This window comes from Erinaceus europaeus, chromosome 20 (assembly GCF_950295315.1).
Source record: "Erinaceus europaeus chromosome 20, mEriEur2.1, whole genome shotgun sequence".
Taxonomy (NCBI): domain Eukaryota; kingdom Metazoa; phylum Chordata; class Mammalia; order Eulipotyphla; family Erinaceidae; genus Erinaceus; species Erinaceus europaeus.
In genome coordinates, this window is record NC_080181.1 from 4770708 (window position 1) to 4787880 (window position 17173).

General features: G+C 46.8%; 1 protein-coding gene across 1 annotated transcript in view; it reads left to right on the plus strand.

Moving 5' to 3' along the window:
• The window catches only part of ARHGAP42 (Rho GTPase activating protein 42), a 139337-nt gene that overhangs the window by 71653 nt on the left and 50511 nt on the right, over positions 1 to 17173 (plus strand). The window contains exon 4 of the mRNA XM_007520717.3: positions 15845 to 15916. Coding sequence (XP_007520779.1) covers positions 15845 to 15916 — 72 coding nt within the window. The remainder of the gene's footprint in view (positions 1 to 15844; positions 15917 to 17173) is intronic.

Below are 17173 nucleotides of genomic sequence, written 5' to 3' on the forward strand. Positions count from 1 at the left end.
GTGCATGTGTGTGAGTGTGCATGTGTGTGAGTGTGCACGTGTGTGTGCATGCGTGTGTGTGAGTGCGTGCATGTGCGTGTGTGAGTGCGCGTGTGTGTGTGTGTGTGTGTGTGTGTTAGCTTGCATGTTTGTTGTGGGTTGAGGAAAGAATCTCTCTAAGCATTGATAAACTCCTCTGGATGTCACTGGGCAGGGAGAACTTTTGACAGCCAGACCATGTGGAGAATTGGCCTTGGTTGATGAGCAGCTCTGACTCTGGAAAAGACCAAGGTCAGGAGTCGAAACATATGGAACTGATTTAGGAAGCCACTCCTCACGGTGACTAAGCGCCTGTGCTCACATGCTTGCCTGCCTGCCTGCCTGGGAAAGTTGAAAAGAAAAACCTCTACAAATCAGTCCTATCTCTTGTGTGCTGAATCGTAGGACGACTTGAGTACTGGCGGGTTTCTGGATTAACAACTGTGGAGTTTTCTTTTTAAACTTTTGCTGGCTTGATTTTTAGCCATGTTGTGGTTCAATTTGCTGGGTTATTAAATTAAGGAATTATTTATTTCAAAATATTTTATTTTCCTTCTCTGAGCCCTTGAAATAATTCTCATCCAAGTGGTCAGGGTTGTTTACAGGAAAGATAGTGTGTGCCTTAGCTTCTGAGCTGTTTTTTCTGGACTGCACAAGTTCCAATTACAGTGTTTCCTGTGTTTATTTGCCAAGATAATATGTGACATAAACATCCCAAGTAAGTGTTGTACCCGGGAAAGTGAAGGGTGGCGCGGCGGTTTTGTCCTGGTAAGATGTTGGAAAGAGAGCCCTTTTCTCCACTTTGTTTTCCAAGCTTTCATTGGATAGAGTTGGGTGCGGCCATTGCTCGTATTGGGGTAAATAGTTACCCCTTCCTTATCCTTTCCCTGCTTGTGTTGATGTGGACCTCACATTAGCACACCAGCACTAAAGAAGTCAAGAAAAAGCACTTTGTAGATCACTTTGCTGGGGAGGTTAATGGCTCACAATACAGTTGTTGACACATAGGTTCGCCCTTACTCCATGCAGCTGGGCCTTCTGCTCCACTCAGCATGGCATCTACCCACAAAACTGTGGGAAGCTTAATCAGTGCACACCATTTCCCCCAGAGTGTAGTAGGGAAATGCCATATTTCCATTGAAGACTTAGCATTAGAAAATAGGAAGAGAGGAGCTTCAGTGGCGCAATCAGTTAGCGTGTGCAGTGCTTATACAGAAAATAGGAAGAGAATACACAGGCACGTTACATTGACCCTATAGCTCAGTTTGCACTTTGACTTTAAAAAAAAAATCTCCTGATATGCATATTCGATGTTTCATAAAACCACCTGGGGAGAAGACCTCATCCTGGTCCTGAGGTCTAGTCTTCATTGTCTGAGCATCAGTGACAGCCCAGCCCCCTTCCAGCTGTGCATGCCCCATTAGCTCTCCATTCTCATCTCTCAGCGGGAGCACCTGCCCTGGTGCCTCCTTCCCTGAGCACCTGTAAGGACCTGGAGGTGTCTCCTGCAGCCTGTCAGTCACTGCTGTGTGGATTCCCTAGAACCCATCTCCCCCTTCCCTGACAACACTCGGCACCCTGCACCCAGACCATCTAGTCTGGTGCATCCCATGCATCAGGCAGCTCGCCAGGTTTCTGGCTGAAATGAACAGCATCGTGCAATTCCCCCCTCTCCCAAGTTTCCAGTGCAGTGCGGCCATGAAATTGACCTTGAAAAAGGAGTCAGGATTGAGGTGATTTGTATCTGGTATTTCTGAAGGTTCACTGTTGTTTTTTTGGTTTTGTTTCATCCCCACTCTCAACAACCATTTATGCGACAGTGAAGTTTTGATTTTTGAAATATATATATATATATATTTTTTTTTCCAAGAAGAATTTCTGTAAGAACTTTCTGTGATTAGCCATTGTAATTAATCAATTCCTTTTTTTCCTGTTGGGGGGATTAATGATTCACAGTAGATAGAGTTGTTAGCACATGCATCAGATCCGTTTCCTGCAGACCACTCTCAGCTCTGCCTTAAGTCCTCCACCCGGCACCAGGACCCGAGCGCCACCCCCGCCTTACCCCACCCAGAGTCCTTTGCTTTCTTGCAGTACACCAAACCCAGTCCAAGTCCTACTTTGTCTTCTTGTTTTCTCCTTTTTCTGTTCTTATTTCTCAACTCCTGTCCATGAGAGAACTCATCCCACATTCTTCCTTCTCTTTCTGGCTGATCTCACTTCACGTGATTCCTTCAAACTCCATCCAAGATGAGATGAAGAAGGTGAATTCACCATTTTTTACAGCTGAGTAGTATTCCATTGTGAATATAGACCACAACTTGTTCAGCCACTCATCTGTTGTTGGACACCTGAGCTGCTTTCAGGTTTTAGCTATTTCAAATTGTGCTGCTATGAATATAGGCGTACACAGATCTTTTTGGATGGTTGTGTTTGGTTTCTTACGATATATCCCCAGGAGAGGAATTGCAGGGTAATGGGGTAGGTCCACTTCCAACCTTCTGAGAGTTCTCCAGACTGCTCTCCACAGGGATTGGACCCATTTACATTCCCACCAGCAGTGCAGGAGGGTTCCTTTCCCCTGTGGTGGTATTTTATTCTTTCTGTGACTGAGTTTTCTTCTACAGATAAAATCAATCAACTTAGCCTTAAAGTGCTGCGAGTATAGGTACAGATTACAGCCTGTATTATAGAGCAAGCATGCTGCCGAGACCATCTTGACCTGTCTACTTTCCCTGTGTGTAGGTTACATCCTCAGCTGTATTATGAGAAACCATCTTTGTTGCAGGTACCAGTGATGGCTGTCAGAAATGCCTCTATGCACTCATTTTGTAAAAATCTGTTTATTTACATATTTATTGCGAGAGAGAACGAGGGCTAAGAGGAGACCAGAGTGCTACTCAGCTCACTCCTCAGCACCGAGCCGCCAGAGGCCAGTGCCTCAGCAGCGTCCTCTGGCCAAAGTCTCTAGAGGTGAGCAAGGAGCCACACCAGTCACCAGTTTGTTGGAGATGCTCCTTCTGCCCCTGTCACAAGGCTACTCAGACCCCTCTAAGCTACGGCTTAAGATCTGGGGCAGGGTGGGGCAGGGGGAGCCTGGCGGTGGCTCTGTAGATAAAGCATCACACTCTCAAGCATGAGGTCCTGAGTTTGGTCCCCAGCACTGCCTATGCCAGAGTGGTCATCTTGCCTCTCCTTCTGTTTCTCAGTAATAAATAAATCAATCTTAAAGGAAATCTAGGATTTGGAGGAAGAAGCAGGGTCAGTAGGTAGAGCACATGTGTGGCACGGGTGAACCCCAAGATTTTCCTGACAGAGCAGTGCTGGTGCCTCTCTCTCTCTTTCTCTCTCTCTCTCCCTCTCTCCCCCTACCCCTACCTTCACCCCTACCCCTACCCCCAACCATGAAAGTATCTGTGTAACTGAAAATTGTGCGGCTGTATTTCACTAGCATGAGGACAGTGTTTGGGGAAAATCTTGGGCCGTCTCCTGGAATTCATAAACATGAGAGCATCGTTGGAATGTGACAGTGCTGCCACCAGCGGGACACGAGGTCCACTGACCCCGGGTTCCAGGAAAGCTCTGAGGCTAGCGGAGCGCTGGCTGAAGGAGCCTCCCTGTCTCAGCCCTGGGCACGAGCCCTCACAGAGCCCACAGCTGTCCTCATGCCACCTTCTCAGAGGCTGGACAGACCTATGCTGGAGTTAAGAGTGAGTAGATGTCAGGGTGGAAGGAAGATTATGGACAGTCCCATCTGGTGTTTTCACATTGTCCATCCCTCCTTCCACTAGCACTTGAGTGCTTTGGATGGTTTCTTAGTATAATCTCCCACTTGAGAATTCTCGGGAGAGGGATTAAAGTCAAAACAGTTTAGCAAACATATTCCAAGATAACTTCTTTGGTTCTAGTAAGTGGGTATTCAAACGACTTCCTTTGGTACATCAAAAGGTTAGGGCACTTTTAGATCACAGAAGAATGAAAATCTGCCATTTCCCTTTCTTTGACTTCGTGAGCTGGTTCTGTGAAAATGGCTTTTCACTTGTTCTTGTGAGTATAGATTGCTTTGTTAGACACAACCAAATGTTCACTTGAGTCATATCAGCATAGTCGTGGCTTCAGAAGCAGAGGAGCTTACTTGTTGTCCTGCCAGGAAGCCACTCTCTTCCATGCAAGTAGCCCCAGCATCCAGGATGTGCCGGAAGGATTTCTCTTTTGCACTGAAACTCCCGTAGCCTCTGCCACCACTTGGGAAATGCTTTAGGCACTGCAGTGGGCCTGCACGGAGACTGGACTTAGTGGGAAGTAGGTTCGTGCAGTGCCTAGCAAGCCCACGTGGCCACTATACATGTTAGAATTCAACCTTTATGTGCAGGCTAAGAAAGTCATGCTGTCATGTTCACCATACAGAAAGGAAAGCTGAGACTTGGAGAATGAGAACGACTTGCAGGACGTAATCTAAGAAATAGCAGCCAGGGAGCTGGCATGGTCCTGTGGACTGTGTAGGTGTGAGGCCCTGGGGATCTATCTGAGGCACTCCTCTCTCTGTCTTTCAGACAATAAATACATTATAAAAGTTCAAGCGGCACACGTTCTTGGAGAGTATACTGCTTTAGTTTATGAACTGAGAGAGGGGATACATGTAGCAGTCCCCCCAAACTTGTATTTCTTTCCTCAGTCTGTTCCTCTAAGGAAAGCGTGGCTGATGGTGAAGAGTACGGGAGCGCTAAGCTGTATCAAGTGCAGGCGGGCAAGTGGGCTTCTCAGTGGTCACTAGCTTAGTGGGCAGACTCGGAACCCTGGAAACAGCAAGCGGCACTCAGGCAGTCTCAGCTGGTTACTGTGAGAGCAGATAACTTCCCGTCACACTTACATTTTTTTTAGACACAGACATGATTTTCATAGTAATTTACACACGCTCAAGGCTCTGAAGAGGAATACATTTCGTCTGACGCAAGTGAAGCTCTCCACCACGTCTCCACACCCCACAGCTCTCATGAGCCTCAGCCTCTGGGCTCTGTCTGCAAGTCTGCACACAGACTCTGAGGGCTGTAAAGGGGAGGCCCAGACCAGCAGCAGATCTTATGGTGGAGTTTCATAATCGAGGAGCTGGGCACAGCACAGGGGCTGCAACAGGCCAAGGCCAGGCGCACATCTGAGTCCTTACATTAGAATTCTGACTTTGGGGAGTCGGGCGGTAGCGCAGCAGGTTAAGTGCAGGTGGCACAAAGCACGAGGACCAGCATAAGGATCCCGGTTCAAGCCTCCAGCTCCCCCCCCACCTGCAGCGGAATCGCTTCACAAGTGGTGAAGCAGGTCTGCAGGTATCTATTTTTCTATCCCCCTCTCCCTTCCCCTCCTCTCTCCATTTCTCTCTGTCCTATCCAACAACGATGACAAGAATAATAACTACAACAATAAACCAACAAGGGCAACAAAAGGGAATAAATAAATATTTTTTTAAAACTTGGGAAAAAAAAGAATTCTGACTTTGCAGGTGCCAGTGGGGAATAACCCACTCTTAACCTCAGACTGCCAGGATGTCTTCTGTGGTGCTTATGTCTGGTCCACTCTTCAGGCCACACCTGTGATCTCTGCACTGTGTGGACTGTAGGAATCACAACAAGAAATTGTTGTGGCAGTGAGTGTGCCATCCAGGTTTACTTCTGCCAGTTGCCTAGCCAGCCTCTGTAGCCTGGCTCTTCAGAGCTGAGCCTGAGCTGTGAGGCAGTGTTGTCACCTGAAGGCGGGGTAGAGAGCACAATGGTTAAGACTCTCTTGCCTGAGGCTTCAACATCCTGGGTTCAGTCTCCTATACCAGTACCACCATAAGCCGGAGTTGAGCAGTGCTCTGGTAATAATAAATAAGTTTGAGTGTTGTCACCTGACATTCTGATGCTCTATGGAAGGTGCGGCCTGAGGAGACATTGAGCTCACCGATGACTGAGGAGCTGTGACTGGCACTAGCACCAGGCCCAGGAAAAGGGACAGTTGAGATGGGAGGAGAGTTAATTTACCCGCAGACTTCCCATACTCTAAACCCACTCGCTTTGTCTGACAAGCCACAGTAGGTTCTCAGCTAATTCCTGTTAGCTAGCCCACACCTAAAAGCCCGTGCTCTACAGAAAAGCAGAATCCATGTAGAATTGAAGAGGCAAAGCTCCAAGCACACTTGGAGAATCCTTTTTTTTTTTTCCTTTTTTCTTTCCCTCCAGGGTTATTGCGGGGCTCGGTGCCTGTACCATGAATCCACTGCTCCTGGAGGCCATTTTTCCCTCTTTTGTTGCCCTGTTGTTGTAGCCTCGTTGTGGTTATTATTATTGCCATTGTTGATGTCGTTCGTGTTCATTGTTGGATAGGACAGAGAGAAATGGAGAGAGGAGGGGAAGACAGAGAGGGTGAGAGAAAGACAGACACCTGCAGACCTGTTTCACGGCCTGTGAAGCGACTCCCCTGCAGGTGGGGAGCCAGGGGCTCGAAGCAGGAACCTTACGCCGGTCCTTGCGCTTTGTACCACCTGCGCTTAACCCACTGCGCTTCTTCTTCTTCTGGCGTTTGCCCTTCTTCCGTAGCCAGTGCGCTACTACCGCCCGACACCCGGAGATTCTTATAACCACGTAGAAACACTTGTAACCACCCCTCATGGCTGGTTTATGATCACTCGCTCCAGCTGTCGATCAGAACCACTTGAGAGAGCAGGAGGAAGGTGAGCAGACACCGGATTCTGGGCTCCGAGTAACAAGCTCATGGCCAGCAGAGCCTCTGCCCCTCAGTGCAGAGTCGAGCTTCTCCAATGGCAGGTTTGTTTCTCTGCTATAGAAGAAAGCCCACTGCTGATAATCATTTTTGAATTTTCAGTAAGGACCAGTGCCTAGAAAAAAAAAAGATCCATTCAAATTGAAGATTTAGGTAATGTTTAAGACTCATAAAATAGTAAGGTAACGTGAGTGTCAGTTGGTGGCGCAGTGGGTTAAGCACACGTGACGCAAAGCGCAAGGACCGGCGTAAGGATCCCAGTTCGAGCCCCCGGCTCCCCACCTGCAGGGGAGTCACTTCACAGGCGGTGAAGCAGGTCTGCAGGTGTCTGTCTTTCTCTCCCTCTCTGTCTTTACCTCCTCTCTCCATTTCTCTCTGTCCTGTCCAACAACGACGACATAACAACAATAACTACAACATAAAACAAGGACAGCAAAAGGGAATAAATAAATGTTTAAAAAAATAGTAAGGGAATGTGTTCTGACGACTGAAATAAGTCACTTTCAAGGTTTTCACATCCTCATCAAGATCGAGGGAGAGTACTAAACTGCTTCTGAGCAAGGCCACGCACAGTCACTCTTTGCACAGCTGTGATGGGCTCTGGACTCTCCTGAACTCTGTGACTCCACTGGCCACCTCCACCACCTTCTAGACGGCGTCGGCGTTTCATCAACCTCTTGTGTAAGTCTGAGGTCAGAGAGTTCCCCTGAACTCAGAGTTCCGGAGTTTCTTTTGCTTTCACAGGGTTTGCCATCAGAGTTGCATCCTGACTCACATTGCTTTCTTGGTCTCTTCCTCCCTCCCTTTTAAAAAATTTTTATTATTATTTTTTTTTTAGCCAGAGCACTGCTTAGTTCCGGTTAGTGGTGGTGCTAGGGACTGAACCTGGGGCTTCGAGCGTGAAAGTCTTTTGCATAAACCATTACACTGTCTTCCCACCCGCAATTCAGCAGGATTGTATGGCCAGCCTGAGGGGCTGTGTTCCCAGGGGGGTGGGCAGAGATGAGGACCCCAGGCAGCCTAGCCAGCTTGTGCCCTGTAAAGTGTGGCATCTTAGCGTGTGTCTGAAATCTAAGTGCATGTGCTGTGACAGCAGGCCTGTCACCCAGGGTGCCTAGGATTCCTGTAATGGCTCATGGACATATATATCTGGGTTCCTGGTCATCTCTGGGGGGGCCGCTTTAAGGGTGCTCTTCTGATAAATTTAGCTGGATTTCAAGTGTCCAGCCTTGAGTAACTGCAGTTTAAATCACCGCTGGGAAATTCCGAGATTTCCAGATCATGTCTGCTATTTACTTTAGTAGATACTTAATTTTGATAACCTTGAGAGGCATACAGATAAAGACATTGAGTCTTAGCAGCCAAGATTCAAAACACAATTAGTCTATCCTTTTTTTTTTTTTGCCTCCAGGGTTACCGCTGGGACTCTGGGACTCCCCCACGAATCTCCTACTGGCTGCCATCCTTTCTCCATTGCTGTTGGTTTTTGTTGTTGTTGTTGCATAGGACAGAGAAATGGAGAGAGGAGGGGAAGGCAGGGGGAGAGAAAGACAGACACCTGCAGACCTGCTTCACCGCTTGTGAAGCAACTCTCCTGCAGGTGGGGAGCCGGGGGCTCCAGCTGGGAGCCTTACACCAGCCCTTGTTCTTTGCACCATGTGCGCTTAACCCACTACCACCTGGCCCCCGGGTCTGTCTTTAACACTCATTTTTTAAAAAGTATTTACAAGAACGAGAGACAGAGACAACAGACCCCTGTTTAGCTCTGGCATATGGTGGGGCTAAAGGTTAAACCTGTGGCCTGAGGCATGAGAATCTGATGTCCTATCCACCCGACTCTCACTACCTCCCCACCCGACTCTCATTCTCATGGTAGCCGTGATGTTGAATTTTTTTTACTCCCAAATCAGTTACAATGTCGATATTATGACATCCACTTCTGTCCACTTCTTTGTCACTCCTTCTGTGTGTGTTTTTCTCTCCTTTCCTTTTCTATACAGTACCTCTGGCTGATTCACCTAAAGAGGTTTAAAGCACAATCCACTGTTTCTGGCTTCTCTACCAAAACACACTCCGCTGTCTGTGACCCCTGGCTCCTTTACCTTTTCATTTTCTCACTCATTTCATTTTATTTATTTCAGCCCTTCCATTTAATATTAATAGAATACGAGTAGGGGAGGCTAGAGAAAACAAGCTGAGCAAATCAGAAAGCTGAAAGGAGAGATGAGAGTTGATGGCGCTCGCCTCATAACGACGCCCCTGTGGGCAGCAGAGGGTAACGGATAGTTGCTTCGCTGTGCCGGAGTCGTTTTCTTGGGGCGTATTTATGAGACTGACGCGCTGCCTACGGCGCTAAGAGGGCCGCAGTCTTGGGTCGTATTTATTCAACAGCCACATGCAGGGCTCGGCAGAGATTGAGACCCCTGGAGGAGAATGCGGGGCCCTTGTTTGGGCATATGGTGCCCCTGGCCCCTCTCCTTCCTAATCGAAGACGTTCCATTCACTTGCCGAGGTTTCTTTTGTGACTTGGGGGGCTCTGCCCAAGGATTTCTTGGTCTGCTTGAGTTCCGTTGGAGATCATGGCCTCTCTCCCAAACCCATCCTGCTTTCAGTGACCTCATTTTCTGTGACACAGGGCAGCAGGGCAGCAGGGCCCAAGGTCCAGTCCTCTGTGTGACCCCCCCCCCCCCCAGCCCTGACACAAGTCATCCTCGTCTTCCTAGTCCCGTCCCATCCCCCCACCACCACTCTGGAGGGGCCCACCTGTCATGACTTCATTTCCAGGAGGTTGTCACACATTTAACCTCTTTGTTGTTGTTGTTAATATTTTAATTTTAAAGAAGGACACAAAGAGAAACAGATAGGCAGAGAGATACAGAGAGACCAGAGTACCGCTCAGCTCTGGCTTATGGTGGTGCTAGGAATTGAGCCAGGGGCCTCAGAGCCTCAGGCATGAAAGTCTTTTTTTTTTTTTGGCAGAACCGATATGCTGTCTCCCCAGGCTATTTTTAGAAGCGGTCAGTGAGCCTGCATTCAGGTTGCTCTGCTAGACTTGGGGGCTCATCCAGCCACTCTTGACTTACTCTAACTGACTTTCCTACTAGTTGTCAAACTCCTGTCCAGTTGGAAGCTGTCCCCACTAGCAAGTGCTGAGCAGGGGGCCTGGAGCTCGTCCAGTGTGACTGACGTCATGGGTGCTTGGCAGAGGCCTTCCTGTCCTGCAGGCACCCCCAGCACCCCCGCACGCCTAGTTACCCCTCGCCTGTAGTCAGTGTCCCTCCTGCGTGAACATCCTTCCTTTTCTGTTCCCAATTCACACCACTATCTGGATGCTAAAGTATTTATAATGAATTTTGCATCATTTATCAGGTAACTCTCAATGAAATCAGTTGTATTTTCCAAGCTAAAAAACAAAACAAACAAAAAACAGTGGCGCTTTACAAGAAGCAAGTATTTCTGAATGGATATGGTCTCCACACTGCCCCCTTCTCCAGAGACAACCCCTCTCTGGGGGGCTTTGGCATGTGTATGAAAACCTAGTAGCTGGGTGTGTGAGACACCAGGCCTGTCTCAGATTCATGAGAAAATACCAGCTTGTAGAGGACAGACGACCCTCTTCTGCCAAAGGACGGTGTGGGGTCCAGGTGAAAAGCAGGTGTATGCAGAATGATGTTCTCTTTGTTTTTGTTTTTGGAGATGATGATTTTTATTTGTGATTTACAAGGGTATAATCCCACACCTTCTCCATCACCAGAGTTCTGAGTCCCTGTTCCTTGCTTAGAAACTGCAGTGGTGTTACCAAGATCACAGATGCGAGTAGACTAGTATTACAGTAACTATAACTGTTCACAGATGCGAGTAGACTAGTATTACAGTAACTATAACTGTTCACAGATGCGAGTAGACTAGTATTACAGTAACTATAACTGTTCACAGTTGCGAGTAGACTAGTATTACAGTAACTATAACTGTTCACAGTTGCGAGTAGACTAGTATTACAGTAACTATAACTGTATGTGTGTGTTTGTCCATTTCCCTATGGCCCTCTCTTCTCTCCCTTTCTTTATTTTTAAAAATTACATTTGTGACTTAATAATGATTTATAAAATTATAATAAAATGGGTGTAATTCCACACTGTTCCTACCACTAGAGCTTTGTATCCCCATTCCCTCCACTGGAAGCTACAGTAATTCTTTCAGAACCTCAGATATGGGTTGATGATTACTTCTTTTTTTTTTTTTTTTTTTTTTTTTTAGTGTTTTTGTCATAGGTACATATTTATTTATTATTATTTATTTATAAAAAAGAAACTGACAAAACCATAGGATAAGAGGGGTACAACTCCACACAGTTCCCACCACCAGATCTCCATATCCCATCCCCTCCCGATAGCTTTCCCACTTTCTATCCCTCTGGGAGCATGGACCCAGGGTCATTGTGGGTTGCAGAAGGCGGAAAGTCTGGCTTCTGTAATTGCTTCCCCACTGAACATGGGCGTTGACTGGTCGATTCATACTCCCAGTCTGCCCCTCTCTTTCCCTAGTAGGGTGGGGCTCTGGGGAAACGGAGCTCCAGGACACATTGGTGGGGTTGTCTCTCCAGGGAAGTCTGGTTGGCATCCTGCTAGCATCTGGAACCTGGTGGCTGAAAGGAGAGTTAACATACAAAGCCAAACAGATTGTTGATTAATTATGAACCTAAAGGTTGGAATAGTGCAGATGAAGGGGGGTAGATTTCTAGATAGCTAGTAGGCATATTTTAGTTATATTCCAAAGGGCCTATAGCTATACTATTTTTTTTTTCCCCTGAGCCTGAAATCTGAAATGAAAGTGGTTCCAAGTTATTGTCTGGGGAGATGATGCCATGGCTGGAAAAAGGACCAGAAAGCTGGATCAGGGAAGAGAGTAGCTCCCAAATATGGGAAAGGTGTATAAATATTGTTGTCTGTAAACCCCATCGATTTGATGTGATCTGGGGCCCATATTCAGCTTAGGAGCCTATGTGACCTCTGCATCCCTATAGATCTGAGCTCACATTCTGTTGTCATCAGTAGGAACATTCCAAGCTGCCCCAATATCAGGACCCATCTTCCTCAGGTGTAGCATAGAGTATGTTGCCCAGCCTCCCTTCGGAGGATGGAGCATTCTCTACTGTTGTTGATCCAAGTTGAGGGCAAGGTCCTATGGGGGCCCACGGAAGGGTCTCTTGTGTTGTTCCTGGTAGAGATGACTGGTAACAATGGAGAGAGGGATTTATTTAAGGTCTAGGCCCATCATGTCTGTTTGGGAATCTCAGGACTCCCCGACTAAACCCCAGCTGATGGGATGGCCTGATAGTGACTAAAGAGTCATCGTTAAAGTATGCCAGTCTGTTGCCCTTATTCAGCTTTTGCAGTCCTTGCTTTGGTAAGGTTAGCTTTGGAGTGAGTGAGGGAAGTGTAATAGTTGCATTGGATCCACCTTCCCGTGGTGCATCTCGTGAGTACCCATTCATTGGGGAAACTGATGATCCTTCCTAGCTGACTGAATCCACATGGATCCCAGTCACTTTCAAAGCCAGCAACAAGCAGCTCCTGACAGCTTTCAAGCTGTTGGTCCTGCTCTTCGAGTCCTCCAACTTAATGTTGAGGGGCTGTCCTTTGCCAAACGCGTTCTTATTGGTCAACTGGCGATACAGCATCAGGCAGATGTTATTTGCCTACAAGAAACACATATAGCAGTTGATGAAGCTGCTCGATTCACCATCAGTGGATTCGATTTAATATGCTATAATCTCCATCCTAAACACGGCCGAGCCATCTACACCAAATCGTGTCTTGCGGACGTTTACCATACGGCCTCTTCGACCTTCTACGACTCCATTACTATTGGAGCTATTCAGCTTGTCAACGTATATAAGCCTCCCAGTGCCTCATGGGATAATGAGGTCCTGCCTAGCCCGAATCACCCAGCCGTTTACATTGGAGACTTTAATAGTCATCACCAAGACTGGGGATATTCCTCCACTCGTGCTGACGGCTCTGTCTTAGCCGACTGGGCTTCAGCGAATGACCTCTCCCTATTATACGATCCCAAACAGCCAGGCTCTTTTCACAGTGCTAGATGGAATAAAGACTCGTCACCCGACCTGTGCTGGATTAGCACAGTCAACGGCCAAGCCTTTCCCGCTACGAGACAAGTTCTCAAGATCTTCCCGCACAGTCATCACCGCCCAGTATCATCCACATTGGTCTCCAGCTCCCACTGATTCTGTGCTCGGAGAAACTAAGATGGAACTTTCGGAAAGCAAACTGGTGTCTGTTCAGTGATCTTACCAACAAATCTATTCCTGCAATTCCAATTAACTCTATCCCTTCTGAAGATTCCTACAGGCGCTTCTGCCAAGCCATCTTCAAAGCAACTTCCCAAGCCATTCCTCGTGGGAGACGTGCTAACCATACGCCTGGTCTTGATGCTAAATGCGAGCAACTACTAAAGCAGTATGATGAGTCGGGCGACCCAGATGTGGCTGACCATCTCATTGCCTCCCTGGATGCAGCACGCCAAGCCCGCTGGCGACAACTCACGGAAAGTCTGAACTTCACCCACTCAAGTAGGAAGGCCTGGAAGCTTCTTCATAGTCTGGGTGCCGGTAGCCAACCCCCTCCCGTCTCCCATCCTCCCGTATCTCCAAACTCAGTGGCCAGTCACCTAACTCAAGTTGGACGTGCTAAGATCGACCCAGTCTAGAAAAGAGAAATTTCCCATGAGTGGTCATCCCACTTCCGTTTATCTTGTCCATCTCCAAAACTCTCTCCCTTTACACTGTCTGAACTGGAAGACGCTTTGAAGAGGGTTAAACCGGGAACGGCTGCTGGCTATGATAACATCACCCCAGAACTCATTCTTAACTTGGGCCCCGCGGCAAAGAAGTGGCTCACTTCATTCCTGTCCCACATCTTGGAATCTGAATCTATGCCCAAAATTTGGCGTCGTGTGAACATAATAGCAGTTTTGAAACCAAAGAAAAACCCAACACTGGCCGCCAGCTATAGACCAATTTCTCTCCTCTCCGTGTGTTACAAACTCCTTGAGAGGCTGCTTCTGTCACGTATTTCTCCTCTTACAGAGAAATTCCTCTCACCCACCCAAGCTGGTTTCTGCCCAGGAAGATCTACCTGCGAACAAGCCCTACAGCCTGTTCTCAGAATGATACTCTTTACATACTTTGATTTGGAAATATTAACAGCTGTGACCTCTGAGCACTTAATGGTTGTAAAGAACCGAGCTAATTTGCTATGTAGATATGCAGCTGTTGCCAATCTCTGGTTCTTGTGACCAGTACACCCAAGAGCAGCAGCCACCAAGGCCAAGGAAAGGAAAGAGCATGTGAGACTTTGAGGTTTTACAGGGCAAGCTTTTTTTAGGAGCAGAGTAGCCTCCTTGGGAAGGAAGGAAGAGGAGGGGCAGTGAAGAGAGGCTGTCACAGAGCGGGAAGGGGCGCACGAGTGAGGTGCTCGCTTTGGGCACAACTGGGGCCCTAATGAAGAGCCCCATTATCTCTTGAGTCTTGGATCCATACTCCCAGAGGGCGAAAGAGTAGGAAAGCTGGGTGGGGGTATAGCATAATGGTTATGCAAAGAGTCTTTCATACCCGCCGCTCTGAAGTCCCAGATTCAATCCCCCACACTGACATAAGCCAGAGCTGAGCAGTGCTCTGGTGAGAGAAAGAAAGAAGAATAGGAAAACTATCAGCAGAAGGTATGAGATACGGAGTTCTGGTGGTGGGAATTGTACTCTTCTTATTTTATAGTCTTGTCAGTGTTTCCATTTTATAAATAAAAAAAATTAAAAACCCTAAAATTTAGGAAGAATAAAAATATCTAAGTGGTCAGTAGACTTAGATAATAGAACTTGAAAGAAAAATTGATGGGGGTTGGGGGCAGAGATAGCATAGTGGTTTTGCAAAGAGACTCACATGCCTGAGGCTCCAAAAGTCCCAGGTTTACTCCCCTATACCACTATAAACCAGAGCTGAGCAGTACTCTCGTGAGTGAGAGAGAGAGAGAGAGAGAGAGAGAGAATGAATTGACTAGAGAATAATCAGTTTTTCAGAGTAGGGTTTTCATTCATCTTAACACTGCTAAGATGTGGTCATGTCGCCACAGTGGTGGGAGACTGATGCTCTCTCTCTCCCCCTCCCATTGAGGTGACTGAGAGGTGACGAGTGCAAGCCTAAGGTGTGGCGGGTGTGACTTGATGTGCAGACACTGCACAGGTCGACCTGTTTGGCAGTTGTGGTGGCCTGTCACAGAAACACCTTGTTTAATGTGGTGAAAATGGCTCCCAGCCCACACCTGGCATTTGTAATGGTTTCTAAAAGTTTAGTTTGTGTGGTTTCTGTCCAGCATCCCGCTGAGCTTAGAAATGTCTTGCAGGCTTGCCTCCAGCCCCTGGCCCCACACGCCCTCCCGGTATTCTTACAGATGACTAAATTATGTATGTGCGCTGAAGTTTAAGTAAATCCCAATGTGAGGTTTAGGGCTAAAATGTTATTCACTGAATGGAAATCGGATAGTGTTTAGTAAGCCTGGATATATTATGAGGACGTGCAACAAATCCCACGTGTAAGGGATCTAATTAAAAAGGGAAATTAGGAGCCTTTTATTGTGCAGCTGTGGAATAGGAGCATTCTAGTGGCAAATGGAAGTGCTTTCCAGTGCTTCAATTTTAAAATGATGTTTGAACTGACTAAATTAAACCAGCATAATTAAAGGTTATTTGTAAATTTTATACCCACTGTGCTATTTCTTGGGTAAGTCTTAGGATATAAGACCTCTGTTTTCAGACTAAGCTGTCACCACCTGTACTTGTTTTCATGTTGTTCACGGTACTGTCAGATGCTAGGGCAATAACGTGTACAGTTTAAAGTAGAAAAAGATTGTGTAGCATGCCGGCTATTTTTATTTTGTTTATAAAAGCAAGTGAGGTAACAAAACCTGTTAAATAAGTTGAAAAAGAATGTGATGTCTTATTTCAATATTGTTTGAATAGAATCATACAAGATTTAATGTCTTTGCATTTTCCATTTCAGATCCAAAACGCTAACGATGTGTTAATTGCGCCACTTGAGAAGTTTCGAAAAGAACAGATAGGTGCCGCAAAAGTAAGTGTTACACTCCGCCATCCTTTGAATGTTCTGAGACTCAGATAGGACACGATTCACATGTTGGCATTTTGAAATTAGAATGACCTTTAAAAAAGTCTGCATGTCATTTCTAGCTTTTATACCATCTATTATAAGATTGAGATTCTTTTAAATATATGACATTCTTCTACTGAATAGTCAGCATTCAGAGAATCTTTCCCTCTCAACAATCCCAGGAAATTCACTTTTTTAAAGGGACAGAAAGAAATTGAGAGAGGAGGGGGGGCAGAGAGGGGGAGAGAAAGATAGACAACTGCAGACCTGCTTCATTACTTGTGAAGCAACTCCCCTGCGGGTGGGGAGCCGGGGGCTCGAACTGGGATCTTTTACTCAGGTCCTTGCATTTTGTACTATGAGCACTTAACTCGGTGTGCCACCACCCAGCACCCTGAAATGTCTTTCTTATCAAATCATTTTTTACTCTGAAATATTTAAGGAGACTTCATATTGAGTTCTGTGGAAAAGTCAAACAAGAGCCCAGTGTGTTCTATTTCACACCAGCACTTTAGAATTCAAAGCAAATCCCAGGCACAAAGGGGTGTGCATCCCATGCGTTAGAACTAGATTGGTGTGTGTGGTCCGGAAGGTGGCGCAGTGGTAAAGCTTTGGACTCTCAAGCATGAGGTCCTGAGTTCGATCCCCGGCTGCACATGTGCCAGAGTGATGTCTGGTTCTTTCTCTCTCCTCCTATCTTTCTCATAAATAAATAAAATCTTTAAAAAAGAAAAAAAAAAGACCTAGATTGCTGTGTAAGCACACACAGTCACACATAGGCTGGTAGTGACGGCCATTAATGATCCAAGCTGTCCTGCTTAAATTCATCCGGAACAGCTATTAAGATAAGAAAACGTGTAAACACATCAGAGCTTTTATTGTCCGGACGATGTAGGAAGAACAGATTATTTTCTGTCAGACCTGTTGCTGGCTTGGGCTGGGGGAGTAGCCTGCAGCCAAAGGCCAGAAGCAGTTTTCATTTCCTACCTGTGGCCTCACAGGAACCTTCTTTAAAATCAGACTGAGCAATGGAATGCGATGTTTGGCTTCTTCTGCAGGAAAACCATGCAGCTGATAAAAAGATAAAATGGGGGCCAGGTGGTGGCACACCTGGTTAAGCACACACGTTACAGTGCATGAGGACCCGGGTTCAAGCCCCAGGTCCCCACCTGCAGGGAGAAAGCTTCATGAGAAACAGCTGCAGGTGTCTCTCTGTCTCTG